Raw genomic sequence first — 24,617 nt, forward strand, 5'->3', positions numbered from 1 at the left:
GGCAGGTTGTTTGCCTATGGTTGTGTTGATTGTATGGCCTACCTCTGTGTTAAAGTAGGCATTGTGTTACAGTGCTTCTTGACCTTGGATCAGATAAATGTGGGTCCATCCCTGAGAGGTGCCATGCTAGAATCACCAGAGCACTAAGGGATTCACTGTGTAAGTTTTGCACATCCTCCTCATTTCTGTGATATTATTGACATTGTTCTGGACCGGGGTTATGTACAGTGTGGCCTACCTTTGTGTTAACGCAGGCATTGTGTTACACTGCTTGGATTGGATGAATGGGGGTCAGTCACGGAGATGTGCTTTACTAGAATCACCAGTGCTGATAAGGGAGGCACTGTGTGAGTTACGCACATTCTCCACATTTCTGGGATCTATTATTGACATTGTGTTATGTATCTTGTTGTTAATGTTGAGGTCATAACTGCAAGCATTATTTGCTTTACTGTCCTCATATCTCTTTATTTGCTGTTTTTGACACATACAACATTTTAGGCTGGATCCTACAATAAAGGAGTTACTGCTGTCTGATTCCTCGACAGGTGATACAGGTGTGGCAGTCTAGCAGAAAAGAGAATAACAGAACAGAAAATACGCCCTCAGAAAGTATAAGTGAGAGTACGTGTGTCTTCAGGGAGAATAACGAATAGAACAAAAGTAAATCCTATAGGTGGTCACTAAGAAACCAAATTGAGCCAATGGCTGTGTACCGGAAATACTAGCGATTGGTTGTGTGGAGAAATAGACGTGACATGTATATCAGACCAGCCCAAACAAAATAGAGGTGTGAGCTGGATTATTGTGAAGCAATCAGAACAAGCCTCGCTCCTTTTCCCAGCAGACTTGCTCCTGCTCACTCAGTTGAAAATCGCTGTAGTGATATTATTTGTGAGAAGAAATTCAAGAATCTTAAGTGCAATTTCGAAAATGTATTCATTGTCCTGGAGATTATAGTGTAGTAATGTGTAACTAGGATTGGTGAGGATTGATACATTTGTTGTGATGTTGAGAAGAGATAGAAACCAAAGCGTGTGGTTCTGGTGCTTGTGAGAGTTTTAGTAGATACATAAAAATTATAAATGCATTTTTCAGTTAGAGTTCTATGTTCGCGACGTGTCCTCGTTGATTGCCATGTCAGTTGCTGAATGTGCCATAATGTTAGGATTGTAATGGAGTGTAACATGTCAAGTGAAGAAATTATTTTTCATAACTTTTAAATAAATGTTAGTTATATATTTTCCCTTGTTTATCCCCGAACCCTGGTCTCACATAACAACTTGAGTCGGATCACGCTACCAAGGACACGAGACGGTAAGATCATTTAGGAGTAATTAATGAGTGATAAAAGAGTGGTTTTAATGCCAGTGTCACATATAAAAAAAAGATTAAATACAAAATAAAAAGGAGTGTACAAAAATTTAAATAAGCCACACTAGAGTGGACCATTTTCTGTTGCCAACTTTGATTTTCCTTAGAGGGAACAGTGTTTTGAAGCCATTTACTTTGTGTTCTGATTGACCCTTACTCTGCATCCTTTGCCTGAAAGAAAACATCCCTAATTTTCACACACTGATGTTCAGATCTAGACATTATTAAGTAATACATATATATTAAACTGAAATGTCTTTGTTAGTGTAAGCAATAATGTACAGGAAGGCAGTCTGCTCTAAACTTTAGCAGTGGAAATGAAGAATCCCTCATAGCACCTCACTGACATACAAGTGAATGGGTAATAAGGCCAAGAGTGGAAGAGGTGTCATACCTGAGTCTGGGTGAGCTTGAGTGTGAAGACTGCGTGTGAGCGGGAGGACTTATCATTCAGACCCGTGGCAGCGATGGAGCGTTCCTTGTTCCCCAGCATCAGCCAGGTCTGTTGGGTAACAACAAATAGTACAAGCAAAGACCCTTGGAAGAAACATCTCATTAAAGACAAAAACATCATAAAAATATCTACTGGTTAAACTTAAATACAGATTATAGACAACACAATAAAAAAACAGAATTTAACACAAGAACGCGGGGGGCGCGCGGGTGGTAGACAGCTGTAGCTCGGCAGTGGACGCCATTTTGCTGCCAGAACAGCTTGTAAACGTCCTCAGAAGATCAGCAGATGCCATTTTGCTGCCAGAACAGCTAGTAAACGTCTTCAGAAGATCAGCAGACGCCATTTTGCTGCCAAAACAACTATAGTCCGGCAAATCTTAAGTGGCGGCTCTGACGTAGACAGCCCGCTAGACCCTGTTGCCACGTCTCCAACTGACCTTGCACACCGTGCCTGTCTCTCTCTCTCTCTCTCTCTCTCTCTCTCTCTCTCTCTCTCTCTGTGTGTGTGTGTGTGTGCGAGAAAAGTGGGGGTGTACTCTCATTCGGGGAGTATGGTGCACGACAATGCATAATAATAATAATAATATTAATAATAATAATAATAATAATAATAATAATAAACCTCTCTAAAAAAAAAATGCACCAAGACTTTTTATCCCCTTGGGTGGTGTGGAAATACGGTCAAAGTGTAATATTTTAATGTTCTTAGCAACCACTCCTTCCCCACTCCCTGGCCATCCCTAGCGGAACCTCACCATTCACCTGAATGACTCGCATCAAAATTTGCTTGACGGTCCTGGCATTCCACATAGAGGTACAGTCTCCATATTTTATCATAATTGTGCCATATAGCTGACATTGTATGGCAGATGGCAGACACACCAAAAAATGGCAGAAATGCGATAATTAAAGCAGGCAGAGTAACTGGCAACTGCGGTGTGTTCATACCTGTCAAGTCTTACGTTTTTTGCGTAAGTCTTATGTAATTTCGGTGATTTTCAAGTCTCACGGAGTAAGGTGAAAATCTTACGTTTTTTCTATGCTTGCGATGTGGGGTTTTTTTTTATATGTTTGTTTTAACCCGAGAACGTCGGCAGACCCTTTTCAGGGCTTTCACGAGTCGTGGCTGTGGTACGGTGGACCCTAAAAAGGGCTCGCCATAAAACACCTAATTCGAGCTAATTGTAGGCGGTGGTGGCATAGTGCAACCCACCATGAATGCCCTGGGTCATCGTGGTGGGTGAATGATCTTGAAGTGGGCTTTTTTGTCATAGGTGGTGCTGTAAGGTCATGGCATACTGAATTAGCTATCCATACAGGAATCACTTGTCAAATTCTCTAAAGCAGACAACAAGTGACTCTCGGCTAGATGCCACACGTCACGAGACTGTTTATTTTGTAACAAACACCAGCCAAAAAGAATGGAGTTTGACTAAAATAAATATTTTTAAAGGCTTTATAGTTGTGAGAGGAGTACTCTGATGTATGTTCCATGCTCTTTTCTTAGTCTCAAAATGCAGTGTGATATTGTCGTTTCTCGGCCACTTCTCGGCTTTCCCATAGCCAAAGCCCACTGGTTAAACAATTTGAAATATATCGTACGCACCATTTTAAATTCATGTCAGCGTGCTGAGTAATGGTTACTGTTACGGTTGGTTAGTGTGTGTGTGTGTGTGAGTGGGGGGGGGGTACACCTCGTGCACCCTGCTTGAGTCCGTCGGAACCATACCTGTCAAGTCTTACGTTTTTTATACACAAACTTATGGTCTCTAACGCAAAATCTTATGACAAGACACCACAGTAGCTTGACAGGTATGGTGTTGGGTTGACTTGAGCTGACAACGCCACGGTGGCAGTGCTGCCAAGTGTTGTACAAATTTCTTTGTATTCACTCACAGATTGAAAATTAGTCATAAAAAACATAGTATTTGTTTTTATAGTAGAGTGAGAAAGAGAGAGATACGGGGAGAAAGAGAGAGAGAGAAGGGTGTGAGAGGCATGGTACGTGAGGTCAGTTGGAGACATAGCACCAGTGTCTAGCGGGCTGTCTACGTCAGAGCCACCACTTAAGATTTGCCGGACTATAGTAAACGTCCTCAGAAGATCAGCGGACGCCATTTTGCTGCCAGTGAGATGCCGTTACCATAGCGGCGAGGTGCACAAATGGCAAGACCACCTGCGCAAATGATGGGATGATGGCCGTAAATTAAGGCCGCGCAAATGGTGAGTGCGCAAATGGTGAGGTTTTACTGTAGTAAGACAGGGAGAACATGCAACTTAAAGATTCTAATCTTTGTCTGCCTGCATTGGTATCAACAATACGTGTGCTAAGTGAGTTCATAACACTGTGGGCCAGATCAATTTGTCCAGTGAATAAGTGTTACACACAACACTATAATACTCCCATCTGAAACTGGCCGATGGGTGTCAGTAGGTGCAGGTCAGCCCTGCCCCGCAACTCTGCCACACACCCTCAATACCTCTTGCTTCCTCTATTATGTTGTATAAATACCACAACACTTGATAACCTTGGAATACAACATTGTCAAGTGTCATGGTATTTATACAAAATCTTTGTTATTATCTTAAAAAGTAAACAATCTTAACACTTTCACGCACACCCTCCCATCTGATTTTCTTGTCCAAAACGCACACCTAACTGGCTATTGGGAGGCCTGATTTTGGTACCTTAAGCGCGCGGTATAAATTTTTTCAAAACTCGCTTATCGAATCTTTTGCTCGATTCACTTTTATGAAACTGCATACATTCCACTGTAAATTGTAAGCTCTTTCATATGGAAAGAAAAAAAATAATGTTTGTTTTATATTTTACCGAGATATTGTGAGTTGAAGTGACGGGAACCGATTTCTGAAATAAAAAACTCACACTTTCACAAAGGAGTAAAAATATAACAAATTGTGCTCTATAACAAAAGAAGCGGACATTTCTCAGCTAATTAGCGCAACAAACGGAATTTTGATACACCCATTATAACGGTCATAGATTTGAAAAAAAAGATTTTTTCAAAAATGTTCACTTTCTTCCACTTATCTCCATAACTGTTATAGTTTTTTTTATTATTGTTTCATCTTAAAGAACAGATAATTACCAATACAATGGTAGTTTCAGATTTTTTATATGACGTATAGTTGATGAGTTAAGCTTGAAAGAAAAAAAATCTTTGGTAACTCTGCCCCCCGCCACACACTGGCCCGTCCGCGACCGCTAGAGAGAGTCAACTGAAGAGATTTTCACCAGTCACCAGGAAAATTTCCCGGCAAGAAGGGTCTATCAGCTTACCTCGAGCCGACATGCGCTAGCCTGTCTACAGACCAAGTATCACGCATCAATGAGAATTACAGAATTTTGGGTGAATTTTTTTGTATCAGTGACACGATAGTTGCGTCAATCATAAGCCGTGCTTTTCGACCAGACAATTATACTGACGTGTATGTCGCGTCCACGCGCGCAAAAGTGTCAACACTACATGACCTTACTTGATTACCCAATTATTTTATTAAATTCATTTAAAGGTACTAAACAGCTGACATATGAGATGAAGCCAGAGGTGTTGGGGGTGTGTGGCAGAGTTGCAGGGCGGGGCCAACCCGCGCCTGCCGACACTCCATCGGCCAGTTTCAAATGGGTGTACTATACCATAGTATGTGAAACTTTTGGTGACCTCAACATCCTCACCACGTGCATAAACAGACTGAACTGTCATCTAGTAAGCCTCCAAACAACTGAACCTTGGTTTTGGACCAGGAGACCTTCAGTTACAGAGGCTTCACCTCTTCATGCAGCACTTCCAGAGATAACACCAGGACCTCCAATAATTCACAGGAAGTAAATCAGCAGCAGCAAACACAAGGTCAGTGACCTTGATGTTGCCAACAGATGCTCTGCAATGACTTTGATCAACAACTATGCCTAATAACCAGTCCATACAAGTGTTGAAAAGTGATGGAGCAGGGACACAGCCCTACTTCACCACTGATTTAGCAAGGAAGAAGGTGGAAACGCCTCCCCAACATTTCACAGCACTCTCAGTCCCAGAGTAAAGGAAAGTCATCAAGTCAATAATTCTTGCAGGAATTCCACTGACTCGAAGAATGTCCCACAGCTTCCCATGATGCACAAAGTCAAAGGCCTTGAGATCGACAAAGGCTGTTAGTCAAAACTCATGTTGGTCTTCCAGAAGGACACGAAGTGCTAGGATCCAGTCAATTGTTGACATGCTGAATGTGAACCTAGGTTGCTCAGGTCTCTGAAACTTTAGCAGATGTGATCAAATTCGCATCAGCAGTAGATGAGCGAGCACTTTGACTGGCACATTGTGTAGTGCAATTGCAGTTCCATCAGTACACTTTCCATTTCCAGATAGGGACAACCAACCCCCTTTTCTAGTCAGGAGGAATGGTATCAAATTGACGCACAGAAAGACAGCACCATATGCAACCCACGGATCATGGCTCAACCACCTGCTTTCAGCATAGCACTAATATAGTGAATTTGCCTTACCCTGGGCACTGAGAGGAGCAACTTGTGGTTGGAGGAAAAGCTTGAGTGTGGCGTAAGAGTCAGGGAGTTATCGTACCCATTAGCCTCACTATGGACATGAGGGAAAAGACGCATGCTCACTGCCACTCTGTGACTCTTTTTCTGGCTTGTTTAGTAATTCCTACCATGGAAATGGGTATAAAAATTTCCTAGGGATGGCAAAATGACCAAGCAACAACAAACTGCCCATATAAGAGAAAAGGCACTAAAAGTGAGGATGTGAAAGCATCAGTGAGGCTGGCTCCAGCATGTTGCTCACAGAAACATAAAATGCAGCCTCCCAAGCATCAACCTCACCTTAAAAACTGGCCAGGTATCTCGGTAAAGAATGAATTTGAGTTTTGACACTGAAGTATTGAAAGAAGACAGAGAAGAGGACTATATTTTACTATCAAAAACTACTTTGCCAAAGTTATTGAGAATGTATGCCAGGAGTAAGTGTTGCGGGAAAATGGAGATACATGTTGATATAATCAAAACTCCTTAATGAAGTTACATTCTAAGGACTTCCAGCAGTGAGGTATTTTACCTTATACCAGTAAAAGTGCCAGAAGAATAAAACTGAGCTGATTCATCGATGTCTCTAAAAGAGCAATCACAAAAGTTTAGAATAAATATTTTAGTGGATTTATGAAATTGACCATGAATCTTGTCATTATGTACACAGGAAACATATGTAAAATTTATGGCTATCAGATTAAATTTAACCTAGTACAGGTAACTCTCGATTTACGCGAGTATTGTGTCCTTGAAGAGGTCACGTAAATCAAAAACAATGTAAATCAAACAAGAGGTTGGTTTGAAGGTTTCTATCGAAAAATAAATATTCACTTCATTCAGTGGAGAGAGAGAGAGAGAGAGAATATCCATATCACCGAGATATCCACTCAGGCACTCAGTTTCAGCCTCACTCGTGTGAGGAAGAAATGAGGGACACCATGAGCGACTGGCTAGTATTGGTACCGATACCAAGCAGTCTGGTACTGGTACCATACCATATAGCTGGTACCATTAGTACCAGTACTGCTACTGGTACCTGCCCACCCTTATTGTTGAGTAGCGTGGCAGCGTGGGTACTGTATTGTTGTTCAAGTGGCACGCAGGAAGAACTGAGCTCAGCTGTGTGGCCGCAGCGCCGTGTGAGTCCAGTTGCGTGAGACATCTGGTGGCCACTCCATAAAATATCGCTTATAAGTGAAAAAAACGTGTAAATTAAACATTTATTTGGATTTTGGATCCCGCGTTATTTCAAAAACGCGTAAAGCAAACTTGCGTAAATCGAGTTACCTGTAAGATACTTTTAAACTTTGAAGGGCTGTACAAACGGTCTGGACCCCCTATATGCGAACTAACAAATTGTGAAACCGCTACAATGCGAACTCACTCAAGACACTTTTTTTACTTGTTTTAATATGCAAAATATTCAACTCCTAATATGCAAATCTAGGAATATAATTATAGGGGAAAAACAGTTTTCCAGTGAATATGCAAAGGTCATGTACCGAATAAGTGAGGCCGGCAATTGATTTGCCATCTACAGAAAAAGTTCAGTACTTCGAATGGCATCAGACTGAAGGTCATTTGGATTATGAAGTAGTGCAGATTCTTGGGTGGGAGTCCTGAAAACAAAATATATTCACGATCGGAAAAAAATTACGTGTTTTATTACTCACCAGTATTGCCTAAGTGGTGAACAGCAGTTTTAAGAAGGTAAAGCTATGTAAAAAGAGTAGATCCAGAGGTAATAAAGGCACAAATAAGTAAAGAAGGTTCATGAAAATGCCAAGCAGCAAAGGGGTGCTATCAGAAAGGCAAACTCCTCAGACAATCATGGAGTCAAGTTGAGGCTGCCTGCAACTCAGGATGAAGCCAATGTCATGTCTTTGGCCACTAGTGTATCTCAGGATGATGACAATATCATGTCTGTGGTCTCCTCTCAACTCGGAGAGGTTTGGCGAGTTAATGTCTTATGTAAGATCAATGCCAGGAGACCTAACCAGTGACAGCAGAAGTGAGTGAAGACACCACTGGAGCACCCTGCCAGTGCCCCAAGGGGCCACAGTAGATGCCCTGAGCCCTGGACACCTAGCCCCTCCCTTCCCAGCAAGTCCATCAACCAAATAAACTTTAGTAACTATTATTTTATTTGTCATTTTTAAGCTACAGTCATGGTTATTCTTAAAATAGTTAGAATGGTAGGCAAAAAGTGGTACTGGGGACTGTCTGACTATGTATCACTTTTCTGTTGATTCTTTGGTTGACAATATATGAAAACCACAAAATGTGAAGCATACTGCAACCCAAAAACTTGCATAGTGCAGGTCCGGTTGTCATGCCCCGTGAGCTTATTTTTCTATCTATTCCTCTATTTTCCAACACGTCCTCTGCGTGTATCTAAACGCACGAGAAATTAATCAAGATCAGGGTATTCGCCGGCTGCCTGGGATTGAACCCGCGACCAGCGTGACTGGAGAGCCACTCCTTACCGAGCGGCCAAAGAGGTACCCCACTGGCTAAGTGGGTTATGGGAGGCTCGTTCATCAGGCATAGTCGCCGCACTACACGACTTTCCCCTCTATGTAGATTAATTTCTGTGTGTTGAGACCTTTAGACTGTGACCCATTTTGGTGCACTATTTCACAATGTCCCCGTAGAGACATACCTCCAACACTTCCCATTTTCTATTACTCTCGGAGCATGGGCCATCCTACCTGTTATCCCTTCGGGAAAACTCAACAGAACTACAGGAGAGAATGCCCACCGCTATGCCCCCACTTTCATGCCCCGGGAGCTGTATTTTCTCTTTTTCTATTATCCAACACGACCTCTGCGTGTATCGAAACACACGAGAAATTTATCAAGATCAGGGTATTCGCCGGCTGCCTGGGATTGAACCCGCAACCAGCGTGACGGGAGAGCCACTCCTTACCGAGTCGGCCAAAGAGGTACCCCACTGGCTAAGTGGGTTATGGGAGGCTCGTTCATCAGGCATAGTTGCCGCACTACACAGTGTGTATCTCGCATCATGAAAATTTGCTGAAAAGTTACCCTTAAATATTCATAAGATCCAAGCTCACCTCAATTTAAATGAAAAGAAACAAAACAAAGTTGTATTTTTGTAAGTGAGGAGGTAGTGGCTGAGTGATCTGCATGCTGACGCGGCATTCAAGAAGACGCAGGTCCCATCCGACACATCAAACAAGCTAGCAATTTTTCAGCCATTGGCGAGTGGCCCAAGACTACCCACATGCTGTCCTGAAGTCCATTTATCAACCTGGACTCTAGATTTTCTCAGAGAGGATCAAAGATGAGCTTTGGGTACCAGCAGGAGCCAAGTAAGATGGCACCACTATCAACACTTGCCTGCATCACAACAGGATGGGGCTAACCACCTGGCCCCACCAAGAAAGCCTACCGGAGCCATAGGCCAAAAACGTTAAAAAAAAAATTCTCAGGTTTGGGAAATGTCTAGTATGACATGAGCTACAGGGCAGAGAAAGGCAAGGTTAGGCGAAAAACCGACGCTGCATGACTACATAATGTTATGGCCTTGAGACATTTCAGACATATGGTAAACTTTACAAAAATGAAAACAAAGAAACTTTTGGAAACTAAATCACTATCCAGAACCAATAAACCATAGATGTCAAAGAAAAATTGAAGCTGGTGGGACATTAAAAAATGTCATTATGGCCATGTCATGACACTGAATGTTACTGTTCATACCTAATGTCAAATTTATCTGGATAGTATCAGCTCTTGTTGGGTAGGCGATGGCCGAAGTGATAGCGTACTGGACCCACATTCGCCGCGTGATGGACGACGCGGGTTCGAATCCTCACGCTACCACTCGGATTTTTCAGTCACCGCCGAGTGGCTTAAAACTACCCACATGCTGTCCTGAAGACCACCCATCAACCCGGACTCTAGAGGAAGCCGTCCAAGCGAATCAAGAACGAGTTCTGGGGGGGCAGCATGAGCCAATGCAAGATGGCGCCACTATAAACACTCGCCTGCGCCAGAACGGGCTGGGCCGACCATCAGGCCCCACCTGGAAGAAGCCTTGGGCCGACCATCAGGCCCCACCGGCGCAATAGGCAACAACGTAAAAAAAAAAAAAAAAAAAAAAAAAAAAAAAAATTGCTATGGCCTGTTGCATGGTTGGACTGTCAGTGCCTAAACCAGCTCCAGTGAGGAGGATGACTATGCTCTGTCTACACCTTTCCCACAGTATTCATGGGGTCACTATTTGTGGATTCCCCCAGATTTGTGGCCTCACTATTTGGGGATTCACACATTCACGAATTTCCCCAAATGCACAAAGGCAGTTGCAGAGGATTTTTTGCGGCACCACTCCAAACATTCACAATCCACCCATAGCCGATTCAGACATTCATAAGGAAAAGACAATGTATACAAGCATAATGCAGCATAAAATATCATAAATAACATCATTCATTGGCTATATGTACATACCTCACATTTTCTTTATTTTTAGTCAATTTGAGTTGCATTTCCAGTCATAATCCACTATCTTTCTACTGTCCAGTGATGAGGAAACCAAGAAAGTATTATGCAACATGAGTGAGCTACAAAGCATAAAAGAAAACTTGTAGTATGGAGAGATCTGTTTTTTTTTTTCTTTTTATGAGTGGGAGAAGGTTGCCTCAGCTGCTGTCCAATCAACAGAGCTAACAAAAGCAGTCTAAGCTCCAGTTGCACACTACCAATAATCAGAGAATAGACACCCAGCAAGAAAAAATATAAGACCTTTCAAGGGTAAGATGAGCTTCCTAGCCAACATCCATCTAGTTCTAGAGTGAGGATATAGACTCACAGCTGTAGCCATGCACCCAGTCTTCCTGGGTGTCCCCACTCTCCCTTCCCTGGTGGGTTACAAACCAAGCCCTTCACTCTTGTTTCTTGATCTTTTTGCTTCACCACAATACCCTCACCCTCTTTCTCATTCTCTCTCATCACTTTCATTTTTTCTTTCTTAGCATCTCAGGTGTTTGGAGAGTGCTGAATAGGTGTCCACACTTTCCCTTTCTACCTGTTTTGTCTCTTATAATAATAATAATGCACACCTCCGCCAAAGATCGTCCTGAAAATTGGTATGGGCATCAACTGTGATCCTATGCATCATATGGAAGCATTTGTTTCGAAATTTGATGAAATTCTATTTTTTTGGAAACTTTGACCTTGGGTGAACTTTTCGATGTCAAGGTCAAAGGTCAAGGTCAAGGCCATGTAAGGTGCGTCTTTCCATGAGCTAAAATATGAACCAAGTCTGAAGTCTCTACGATGACGAGAACCAAAGTTATGGCCAATCTGACGTTTTGTGCGACCTTGACCTTTGACATCAAAAATTTAATGGGTTCTATTCTGGATGGACACAAAGCTTCCTTGAAAAATTGGTCGAAATATCCACAAAATTCTGCACAGGAGACTGTTAACGAACGAACAAACAAACAAACAAACAAATAAATAAATAAACATACTGACTGGACCGAAAATATAACCTCCAACTTCGTTGGCAGAGGTAATAATAATAATAATAAATAATAATAATAATAACAAAGGAAGACAGGTTGATTATACCCCAGCCTCTGTGTAGGAGAGATGGCAGCGAGCGCCACAGTTGTGGTTCGATTCCTGGCTGGGGTATAATCAATAATAATAACAATAATAATAATGTCCCCTTAAAATAAGTACAAGTCTAGATGGGTAAGGATATTAACACTAACAAGTGACCTGGATCTGGCCCTAGGTTAGAGCAGGGCTTCTGTATGCTGACCCCATAGTATGTAGCAGCATCTCATCCTCAGAGAATGTGTTTCATTATGTTTTTTCTCCAGGAAAGGTCCTTGCTCATTTTCTATCCATGTTTTTACATATCAGTAAATTTCTATTTAGTAATGAATTTTTACTTCAGTAGCCAATATATAAATTCCATTGAAATAAGACTATGATTTAGCGCAAGAAATTAGTAACTTAGTATCCTGCATTAAATCAATGTCCTACTGTATCACTAACTTGACCCTGGAAAGAACTCAGCTCATCAAAAAGACAAAAAATATCTGTCAGGTAACCTCAAATATTACTACTGTGACCCTTAAAGGAAACAAAGCTCTTCCATAGATAAAAATCTCAAAGATATCTGGATAAATAGAATCATAAGACGTGCGTATCTCATAGCTACGAGACAGAATCATTCCATTCTAACAAGACAGCAAAAATATTACATTAATGTTAATTGTCCACTGCATTAAATACATCCTCGTCATTCTATACTACTTGAGAGACCATTAATTTACAACACTCAGCAGCCTGTGGTGATACTATTGTATACACCTTAACACACCCAGTAGAATTACTCACCATGAGATGGTCCATGGAGGAGACAGTGTGGCAGGCAACACCCTCCACATAGGGGCCACTCTGAGGATCCTCCCTCACCCTCAAGGCCTCTCGGCCCCCAGCCGAGGACGTACCTCCCAGGAGGTCATAGATGTGTTCATTGTATATCTCAATGTAACTCAGTTCCACTTCAACTTGCATGTGAGGCAACTGAGAAGACATTGGAAAGAAGCATCATTATCATATTTTCCAAAGTGCTATGAGGAGACAAAAATAAATTTTCAAGTCCTGATGTAAAATCTCACATCTTCTGGAAGTCATAAACTTTTTTTTTAGTGACTATATAGAAATATTAATGTTTTCTTGGATTTTAAATACAGACCTGGCCCTGAGGAGGGTTTCGAGCATGGACTTTCTGAGCTCTTTGTATGAGGTCGGTACAGAAGCGAGGTATCACACCAGCACTGGTAGCGGCTGCTGAGTCAATCTCACGAAGGGCGTCTTCTCCCAGCATTCTGAAATCATAATTTTCAACATATGACAACTGACTTTAATACAAAATTCAACTAATTTCTGTCTTCTTTGGTTGCCTCCTAACTAACAACACTACATCTTGTATATTACTGCATGTCATACATGTGAGCATATATCACGAACCCCAATTGTGGCAGGTCTTTCCTTTAACCCGTAGACTGCTAATGGGCTGTGGTGAGCTATCCTTGTGGTGCGGCAGTATTAAAAAAAGGTCGCGATTACAGTATCGATAAAGAAAGCATTCCAGTGTCTTTGGAGGATGAGTTGTATTTTGGCGCGAATGGAAGCTTGTCTGTCAGCACGAGAGGGAGGGGAAGGGGATAGGGAGGGACGAGTGGGGGGGACTAGTTGCCATGGAAACGGGAGACAGCAGCATTGTCAATGCCAGCAACACAATTCATGTCATGCAAACGTGCGTGTGTTTATTTACCTAGTTGTATTTACCTAGTTGTAGTTTTACAGGGCCTGGGCTTATGCTCGTGTGGTCCCGTCTCCGTATCTGTATTTGTGTGTGTGTGTGTGTGTGTGTGTGTGTGTGTGTGTGTGTATTTACCTAGTTGCCTAGTTGTGAAATACAGGAAAAGAGCCATACTAGGCTCATGCTGTCCCGTCTCCATAACGCTTATTTTCCAGTTTGGTTTTAAATTCATGAATCGTTTTTGCCAGTGAGGTAATGAAATACAGGTAGCTCTCAATTTACGCGAGTTTGGTTTGCGCGTTTTTTAAATAACGCGGGGTCCAAAATCCAAATAAATGTTTGATTTACACGTTTCTTCACTTATACGCGATATTTTATGGAGTGGCCACCAGATGTCTCACACAATTGGACTCACACGGTGGCGCGGCCACACAACTGAGCTCAGTTCTTCCTGCGTGCCACTTGAACAATAATTCAGTACCCACGCTGCCACACTACTCAACAATAAAGGTGGGCAGGTACCGGTACCAGTACCGGTACTTACGGTACCAGCTATACGGTACGGTACCGGTACCGGTACCAGACTGCTCGGTACCGGTACCAATACTAGCCAGTCGCTCATGGTGTCCCTCATTTCTTCCTCACACGAGTGAGGCTGAGACTGAGTGCCTGAGTGGATATCTCGGTGATATGGATATTCTCTCTCTCTCTCTCTCTCTCTCTCTCTCTCTCTCTCTCTCTCTCTCGCTCTCTGCACTGAATGAAGTGAATATTAATTTTTCGATAGAAACCAACCTCTTGTTTGATTTACGTTGTTTTTGATTTACGCGACCTATTCAAGGACACAATAGTCGCGTAAATCAAGAGTTACCTGTACAGTCAAACCTCAGTTTACGAGTTTAATTTGTTTCAGAATTTTGCTCGCACGCCAAAACTCTCGTAAACCAAAACAAATTTCCCCATTGAAATTAATGTAAATACTATTAATGCGTCCTATATCTCAGAAAAATATTTATATAAAAATCTTTTTACATGTTATTTTTTATAGAATTAAAAGTAATTTTACCAACAAATAGCAATGATAAATAATATGAAACACAAATCAATGTGTTAGGGTTGTTACGGAGACTCCTGCAGCCGTTAACTACGCTCAAGGTGTAGGCTTTACCCCAGGGTTTAGTAGCTGCAGTTTCCCTATTCCCGAGGCACCAGAACTACGTTCAACCACCAACGTGAAGGTAACCAGACGTATCATTCGACATGGAGGGTGATATTAACCCAAAATCTTGCAAAATTCTTGCGTTTCTTGTTATGGCGTGTCAGATTTTGAAGAATTTCCCCATATTCTTGGCAAGAATCGGGGCTTCTGCGGTTGGGCTGCATACGGCCACAGTCTTGCTGGCCACACCTCTATAGGCCTATGGCGATGACCATTTCCTGAGCTTCCTATGGGTAACCCTGCCATGTGGGGGTGGATATAGAGTTCATGAGGTTACTGTTGTGATACTGTTGCACCACAGACCATTTTAGAGCATCACTGTATGATAAATAAAACTTCCCGGTATAAAAACATCGTCATCGTTAGAAACAAGAAAATGAAACGATGCCATTTGTCAATATTTTATAGAGAAAAAGGATGTTTTAAGAAACTCCGTTGCATGCAATGATGCTAAGTAGCTACTGAAATACTCCTAATGAACTGTACATTCCGTAATTGTGACTAAATCAATGCGTGTTGTCCTTGATGAGTGACAAAATGAGAAAGTGTTGGTTCATCCAATCATATGGACCAGAAAGAATGTTCTGGCAGATTATGGGAGGGAGGTGAAAAAGTCTCAAGAATGGAGGGTCGTTCAAGAAGGCCATATATCGCCAGATGACGCCTTAGGGTCCCAAACTTAAAATACGTAATGCCATTTGTTCCGTATTTGCATGTCTGAATGGTTAAGCAGATAAAATTCAGTATTTTAAAAATGTAGTAAGTGCATTTTTCGGTAAACCACAAAACCAGACCATAAAATTAGGTTTGTCAAGGGTCATCCTGTAATACGTGAAAAATATGCGTCGTAACGTCTCTCCCCCTCTTGCCTTCACTAGCAGTGGGCAACGGCTGTCAGTCATGGCAGGCAAGAGAAATTTTAGGGTTGCCATCCAATCCTTAAAATATGGATTCGTTCTGTATTGGAGGATGGGATGTTGCATTCCTTATTTGTTTTAGATCAAGGTGGCAGCCCTAACTGAGGCTCTATTCCCAGAATTTTCTGCTTTGAGCACTCTCGTCTTGCTGCAAACAATGGGAACCCACACTCACGTCCTTGACTTGTACAAGGGACATGCCAGTCCTCGTCAAAAGATCGACTTGGTCGGCTAGGCTGACGTAAGCAGATAGTCGGTCTATCGGCATCCTCCCTTCCCCTTTATGAGCCGTCACCCAGCAAGGGTTTGAGGTCCCTCCTCGAAGGGACATACGCGCTTGACCAATACACTCTTAAACTAAGGCACTCGTAAATCAAGGTTTGACTGTACAATGATTACACTGAAATTAGAATATACAAAAAAAAAATCAAGTACAAGAAAAAGGATGTAAAGAAACTAGAGATAATACAAAGAATAGCCCCCAAGATGGTGCCAGAGCTGGAGGATTTGACCTATGAAGAGACTGAAAGAAATGCAGCTGTTAACACTGGAGGAAAAGAGAGCAAGATGATTTAATTACACTACGTTCACTGTACACAAACTCATAAATTGCACAAAAGAATCAGACAATAAAGAATTACTACTGAGAAGAGGATAAGATAGAGTTAATTAAGAGATCATAAGAAAAAGTTGAGAGAGGGAAAGTGTCTCGACCCCTAAAGGACGAATGACCCGCAGGCGGAAATATTGGTGGGTTCCGTAAAAGGACGAGTGTCCCACATGTGGACGCCCCATTTTCTTAAAATTCCCTTGTTTCCTCATGACCTTTGCTATTGTTCTACATCTGAAATACACTATTGGACAACCTTAGGCTTAAATTCACGCATACATAGGCCTAGAGGATCAATCGCACTGCTAGTATTATATATATATATATTTTTTTTTTTGGCTTCAGCATACAATGAAATTTGCACATAAAGCCAAGTCCTTTACCTCATGTGCACACATAGGCCTTATTTGTATATTTCTAATTGTTATTATTAGTTATTTCACTATGATTTTCATTTGTTATATCACAAATATCACATGAGCTTTTACGAAAAATGTATTTGAAAAACAGCAATTTTTTTCATTCTCCAGAGTCACCCCTTAGGTTCTTTTGCATCTCTTAGGGGTTAAATGACACAAAGAAGTACACTTTTCCCCATAGGAATATAAATGCATGGAGTGAATGCAAGGAAGTGGTGGAGGCAAGGAGTGTACAGAGTTTTATGGAAAAGCTGGACAAAAATACTGACAGGATCACACAAGTGTAGCTCAGGCCCTGTATATTACAACTAGGTAAATACATCTAGGTAAAAACACACACACACGAACACAAACCACTTAAGGTGGTCATCATATGCTAACTTTGATGCTAGACATTCTCAATACCATGGCTGGGACTGGACTGGATCAACGAACACTACAAAGAGTTTTTTAAGGGAATGAGAAACCACATTATGTAAATAAGTCTGAGATAAGACTGAAAGACATTACCAAAGTACAATTTCTAAAAGTTACTCACGTGTAGCTTTTTCCAGAACCAGTCTGTCCATATGCAAAGAGGCAGACATTGTAGCCTTCATATGCCTTGTCCAGCAGAGGTACTGCTAGAGTGTCATAAACATCTTCCTGGGAGGCATACCGAGGGTGGCACTCATCACAGGACCAGAAGCAGTGGTCAAAGGTGAAGGACTGGTTTGTGCTGCTCTCATGCATGATTGTGATGGTGTTGCCCGACACATCAAGAATGCTCCTCTCTTCTCCATCATTCTTTTCTCTGCAAGAATGTAAATGTCATCACCATTATTAACAAACCAGCTTCTCTTTAGGCAGTGAGGGGCAGGAACCTTAAAAACAGGAAAACATACATTCTTAACCTTCTCACGCACGATGACGCGTTTCGCGTCATCAAAGAGTAAAAGGTCCTGGCGCATGATGACGCGAAACACGTCATCAAAGTTAAAAAAATTGATTAATAATTGAGTTTTCGGTGAAAGTGCGTCAAATTTGGTAGCGTCATTTGTTGGGATAAGTTTCTTAATGTTAACATATGGCAATCTTTCTAAGGAGCATAGATGAGGAGCTTTGAGCAATTTTTAGTTGTTAGCCTACTCTGACGGGAGAGGAAAAAATAGAGTTTTCTTGGTGTAACTCGGGAACTAATAGGCATATGAGGATTTTGAGGATACCATAAAAATCCTCACTAAATTCTGCTTCAAAACAAATATTCAGCTAAAAAAGTTGGCTCACAAAATTTCGAGCTAGCGAGTGGGGAAGAGTTGGTACTTCGGATTTATTGTCTACAACACTCTATACGGAGAATTGAAACAAGTTTGTGTTGTTTATATATAACTTTTCCTCTATTTTTATTAGTGCATGTTCTAGTTCAAGTCTTTATGAAGCCATTGATACCAAATTTATTGGTATACGATATATCTGTGAGGGTAAAATACGTCCGGGAATGTAGAGTATCGCGGTGGCAAAAAAAGGCCGGTCGGGCCTGAGAAATGTATGATGAGTGGAACAGAAACTTATTGGAAACTTACAATGCGTGAGAGGGTTAATAGGAACAACCACCCAATGAAACAGGCTGCACTACACATTATATCCAGATAAAAATCACAAGAGCAACACTTTGAGTAACCATTTGAAATTAATATATTCACCAATGAATTTGTATTTTTCTGGATATTTTTTTGAGACAAATAAAATTAATTTGGAAAAAAGGATGACATGACCCCTTTCTTCATCCAAAATCAACACTGTACAGGTTAATTAACTAACTGTTTTACCTGCAGCAAGATACTTGAAATGTCAACTCATAACTTTACCAAGTATTACTAATATTATTGACCTAGTCGCAAGTGCAAACAGTCAAGTCACATACATCATAACTTGAGGGCTACCCATAGTCTGATTAAAGTCATGACAGAGCACTGCTTCTTTCACAAAGAAACTGCCCTGAGCAAGAGCATATATACCATATTGGAAACAAGTCAAGCATACTCACCACAGAGAAACCCAAGAGAACATGAACATTTTAAAAAATAGTCCCAATGATGAAAAAGGTGCGGTTTCAAATAATTTACCTTGCATTGAATGGCCGAACACGCACTGCCACAGATACAGAAGTTGTTTCTGCTCTTCCACTGCATGGATCAGGGTCTGGACTGCAGAGATTACTCCAAGACTTATGGACAACATCTGGTGTTACACTTGGGCAGCCTCCCTGAATTAGAAAAAAAGACTAACATAATAATCTTCATTCTGTCATCATTGCAATATATTTTCCCTTCACACCCAGGATGTGGCTAGAATGCTTACTAACACAAATATCATCCTCAACAAGGATGTACAAGGATGTGCAAGGAGCAGAGTATATAAAGGACAAAACTGGCATAATTAAGGTAGTGGAGAGGGAAGTGAGTGATAGAGAGAATATGTTGACAGACAACTACTGAATGTCGAAAATGACAAAGAACTTGAGGAGGCTAAAATGGTGAGAGGTCCGGTTGAAAATGTAGAAGAGAAAGATACAAAGAGTAGTGAAGACGAAAGATGGAAAGGCACCAGGTCCATCAGGCGTAAGTAGTGACATGCTGAGGCTAGCAGGAAGGACAGGCATCAGGAAACTAACAGGAGCTTGTGGAAAGATTATGAGGGAGGAGAAACATACAGAAGAATAGAAGGATAGCTTTACCTTACCACTGTTTAAAGGTAGAGGAGATATTGTTGTGTGGTAGGTACAGAGGTTTGAGGCTATTAGAACATGGGATGAAGATTTGGGAGGTGTTGTGTGAATGGTTTAAGAGAAGAATCAAGATTGATGACTGCCAATTTGGATTCATGGCTAGAGAGCCAACTATACTAATAAAATCTTCATTATGAGACATCTGCAGGATATATATAAGGTGGCACGGAAGAGGCTATCAGCCCAAGAAAGTAGCTGGAGGATCTTCAGATATTCTTGAGATAGATGTGAGAGTGCATCAGGCCTCAGCCCTCAGTCCTCTACTGTTTATTGTGGTGAAGGAGGAAACTACAAACAACAGCAGACGGGGGTCCATGGGAGCTGTTGCAGCTGAGACAAAGGAGGAGGTTGAGAGAAAATTTATCAATTGGAAGCAACCATTGAAGAGGTTTGAAAGAGAAAATGGCCGAAACAAAGATAATGGTAACAAGCAGGAAAATAGAGAAAACTATACAAGTAGGAATGTTTCCCTGTGGAGTGTGTGGTGGTGGAGTGGGAGTAAATTCTATTCTCTGCACGGAATGTGACAAGTGGTGCCATAAAAGATACTTGAAACTGAGAGACTCGAAGAGTGGTAGATTTCTGCTGTCCAGCATGTGTAAGAAGAATCAATGGAGGGGGACTGTCAGACGAGAAAGAGACAAAAACTACAGAAATGGATGATGGTGAAATAGAAGACGAGAAACTTTTAGCTATCTTGGTGACATGTTAGATGACAAGGGTGAGTGGAGGGAGCAGTAAGAACACAGGTAGCAACAACACAGAGGAAGTGGAGAGATAGCAGGACTGCTTATAAACAGAAGCACTCCACTGTAGAACAGAGGAAAAGTGGCTCTGAGGCGTGGGCTTTAACGAAAAAGTTGGAGGATGTGTTGGCTGGCAGTGATCAGAAAATGTTGAGGTATATAGCTGGGATCACACAAAGGGATAAGGTGTCCAGTGAGGAGGTGGCAAGATGTGGATTGCAGGAGTTGAGTACAGTGCTGACAGTACAGATTTTGAGGTGGTTTGAGCATGTGAAGAGGAGAGGGGATGGTGAGGCATCGAAAAGAGCTGTTGGGATGGAAGTGCTAGGTCGACACCCATAAGGCAGGCTAGAGAAGACATGGAGGCAATGTGCTGAAGAGGATTTGGGAACAATGGGCATTGGAGAGGCTGAGGCAGTGGACATGTTGGAAGCGTATCATCGACTGTCTAACCTCCTAAGAAATTATGGGAAAAGCTGGCAAATAGATGATTATCATCATCCTCATCAGCACTGCCTTATGGATTAGCAGAGTTGGGAACTGAACCTTAAGAAATGAAAGTCTTTTCATCCACATATGTAATACCAGCAGGTAAATTGTTCATACACCAGGCATCCTTTCAAAATAATTAGACTAATGAAAAGCATAAATAATTAAATAGTACAAAAATGGATGAGCTTTTGATACATGTATGATGCAGGTACTGATGGCTATGTGAGATTTAAGCTAACCTAAAGAATGCAGTTTGTCCGGGATACAAATTGCCTATTAGTGAATAACCAATAATACCAATTGGGTAGTGTTGCTGTTGAGCTGCTTTCACCTTTGAGTCATTCAATTTCCTTGGTTGAGTAATTATAGTGTATGTTAGTGGTTGTGTCATTTTGTTAGATCATACGAGTTAATGGTGGTTACTCCCCTTGATTGGAAGTGTTTACTTGTTAGCCAGGATAATTTTGATTCACTCTACTGCCGGTATAGGTTACTGCCGTCCTGTTTTCTTTCCTGAGTACTTTTTCTCTGCCGAGTGCTTTTTCTCTGCCGAGTGCTTTTCTCTGCTGAGTGTTTTCCTTGCTGAGTGCTTTCTTGGCTGATTATCTTATTTTATTTAATTAGTTAGCATTTCGTTGCCACCATGTTCAATCTTGACGATTCTGCTGCCTCACCATCAGCGCAAGCATGGGCTTTGGTGCTTTGTCTCTGGCGCTCTGTCTACGTTTTGTGTTACCTTGTAAGGTTGGTGGATTTAGTTAGGGACCTGTAGCTTATGTTAAAGCTATGGCTCTAGGTAGGTGCAACATTGTTGTCTGGAATTCTGCACTTGATTAAATACTGTGCTTCAGTGATTCGTGCTTCTTTGAAATGACTCCTTGGGACTAGTGTTGAGTCGAGTGATTTATGGACTTAGTGGGAAACTTATTGTTACAGTTGGTCATCAGGTCATCGTATGCTCACAGGACACATCTAACTGTAATATGACAAACTTTTCATAAGTACTGAGATGATTATAGAGTATCACTACTGCCACAAGAATCATTTCCTTTTTGGTAGTGTGACAGGGTTAAGAAGTCCATGAATAACAAAAATATATGGATGGCTGAAGAAGGAAAGATTGCCACTTCACAGACATTCAAGTTAGCCAATAGTATCTGCCAGGAGGAAAGCCTGTCTTCTTATCTCTATACAGTAGGATCCCTATACTGGTAATGAAACAGTACTGTAAAGGTGTTACCAAAATCAAAATCATCAAAAATGGTGATATTAATTTCCATGTTAAAATGTTCTGTGCCAGAATTCAGCTATATGCCAAAAGTATAGATACAGTGTTGCTTGCTACCAATTATTCAGCTTAGAAAGTCACTCACTGGTTTAATGCCAAAACCATTCTTCCAACCACTTTTTTACCTGTGGACCTCTACAACAAAACAAGTTTAGGCAGCAAAATTAATAATTTTTCTGCAGAAAATGAGTACATTCATGTAAAATGCCTTGCATTGTTATGCTGATTAAGCTGTAGGTCTATTTATATGAAAGCAGAAGACATTCCGTTCAGAAGTCTATGGACCCCTTGAAATTCTTCCATGGACCCCTGGTTGGAAACCACTGTCCTTGAAGCTTGTGGAGAAGATCCAATGGCGCGACCGCAAGTCCTTGTGTGGCACAAACACTTTAAGAGTGGCCACAATGAGGTGGAGGATGACCCAAAGTTAGGATGACCTTCCACAATGAAGACGGCTGAGAACACTGACAGTGAACCAGGTGGTGTGGAGTGATCACAGAGTGACAATGTAGATGATAGCTGAGGAGCTCAGCCAGAACAGGGAGTCAGTGCGAACCATCGTGGCGTAGGAGCTGGGGATGCGGAAGGTGTGCACCAAGATGGTGCCCAAGCTTTTGTCTGACGACCAGAAGGAGCACCGGGTCAGTGTTTGTTGAGACTTGCTGGAGATGATCAGGTAAGATCTGGAGTTCCTTGGCCAGGTCATCACAGGAGATGAGACTTGGGTCTTCCAGTATGATCCAGAAACCACGAGACAAAGCCTGCAGTGAAAGACCCCAGATTCACCCAGACACAAAAACGTCCAAATTAAAGATCAATGTCATGATGATCTCAACCTTCGATCAGAAGGGAATTTTCCACCATGAGCTTGTGCCTGAGGGCCAGACATTGAACCAGCACTTCTACAAGCAGGTCCTCAATCACCTCCATGACCGGGTTCGGCACAGCAGGCAGGCTCTGTGGAGAAATAAGTCATGGCTGCTCCACCACGATAACACGCCCACAAACACCATGCTCAGTGTGAGGCAGTTCTTGGCCAACAATCATATCACAGCTCTCGACCACCCTCCATACTCCCCAGATCTAGCACCGTGTGACTTTTGGCTATTCTCCAGACTGAAGACTGTGCTCAAAGGAACACATTTCTGTAGAAGAGATCAAGACCACTGTGATGAGTGAGCTGAAGTACCTCAAGGAGGAGAACTTAGCCGAGTGCTTCTGTGGGTGGCATTAACCCAGTAGCAGCAGGGATCATGTTTCTTAATGGTCCCTCTAAGCGAGAAAAATGAGAAAAAATCATCACTCACACAAGCCATTTCATAATATATATCAAAGCATTTGTGATCTGTTTATGTATCATCTATTTTTGGGGGTTTATATCATGGCACAAATTTGCCCATTGCTGCTACATGGTAAAGCCACAAATTTGGCCCATCACTGCTACCGGGTTAACCCCTTCACTACGGCCGGGCGAAAACAGCACCTCGCCCCGTATCTGGGCTGGCCGTGCGCGCCAAATTTCAAATGTCACTACTGAATATAACAAGTTTTCAGCCATATACTCAACATAATTATGTATTATGTATAAAAACATGCAAAATTAAATGATGCACATAAACATAAATTGATTGATAATTTTGAGATGTATGGATAAATATACAGAAAAATTGGGTTTATGTGTAGATAACGTGTGCCTGGTGAATTGTATTTCTTCATATTAGTTGTGATAAAGAAATAGATTTGTGGAGGAAAGTGGAGGAGAGGGAAGGGAGAGACACAGACGTAAGATCATGGAAAATATCCCACTGATTCACCGGCAATACACACAGATTTGATGGAGTATAAGGCTAAAAGGCCGTCCTCCTGGAGGTGGGTCTTGTGTGTGTGTGTGTGTGTGTGTGTGTGTGTGTGTGTGTGTGTGTGTGTGTGTGTGTGTGTGTGTGTGTGTGTGTGTGAGAGAGAGAGGGGGAGGTCAAAAGATTGACACCTCACTGATATGGAGAGAGAGAGAGAGCAAAGGAAAACGGAGAACATAAAAGTAAAGGCAGATAAAAGTGCAGTATTGCTGCCCAGATGCCCTCGCTGGTTGTTTTGTTGCTGCCCTGCTCCCAAGATGCCCTAGATATCAACTATCTCAACATTACAGGTCCCACAGGCATCACCAATGAGAATGGGAAGGAAACAATATTTTTTTTTCTTTCTAAAAGACTTTTTTCATCAGCATAAAGCACAGCAACCTGTGCGGCACAAGGCCTAGGGAGGCTGGAGCATATCAGGGCATGCCTGGACTTCATGTGTGGCACAAGTCATTACCATCAGACAACAGTGAGGCTGGCAGTGGTGAAAAGATTACAAGGATGAAGGATTTTTTGTCATTTTTACACATTTTTTTGTTTCATTTTTTTAATGTTGTTTTAGCTAAATACATTTAGTTCATAGTTCATAGAGTTAAGAAT

At 41.8% G+C, this 24,617-nt stretch overlaps 1 protein-coding gene across 1 annotated transcript in view; it reads right to left on the reverse strand.

Annotated features, from left to right (window-relative positions):
* The window catches only part of LOC127002843 (kinesin-like protein KIF14), a gene marked incomplete at its 3' end in the record, with an annotated part of 140,290 nt that overhangs the window by 83,292 nt on the left and 32,381 nt on the right, over positions 1-24,617 (reverse strand). Inside the window, 5 exon segments of the mRNA XM_050869060.1 lie at positions 1,769-1,876; positions 12,773-12,961; positions 13,134-13,266; positions 17,407-17,661; positions 18,974-19,113. Of these exon segments, the coding sequence (XP_050725017.1) occupies positions 1,769-1,876; positions 12,773-12,961; positions 13,134-13,266; positions 17,407-17,661; positions 18,974-19,113 (825 nt within the window).

Source organism: Eriocheir sinensis, chromosome 24, assembly GCF_024679095.1.
Source record: "Eriocheir sinensis breed Jianghai 21 chromosome 24, ASM2467909v1, whole genome shotgun sequence".
Taxonomy (NCBI): domain Eukaryota; kingdom Metazoa; phylum Arthropoda; class Malacostraca; order Decapoda; family Varunidae; genus Eriocheir; species Eriocheir sinensis.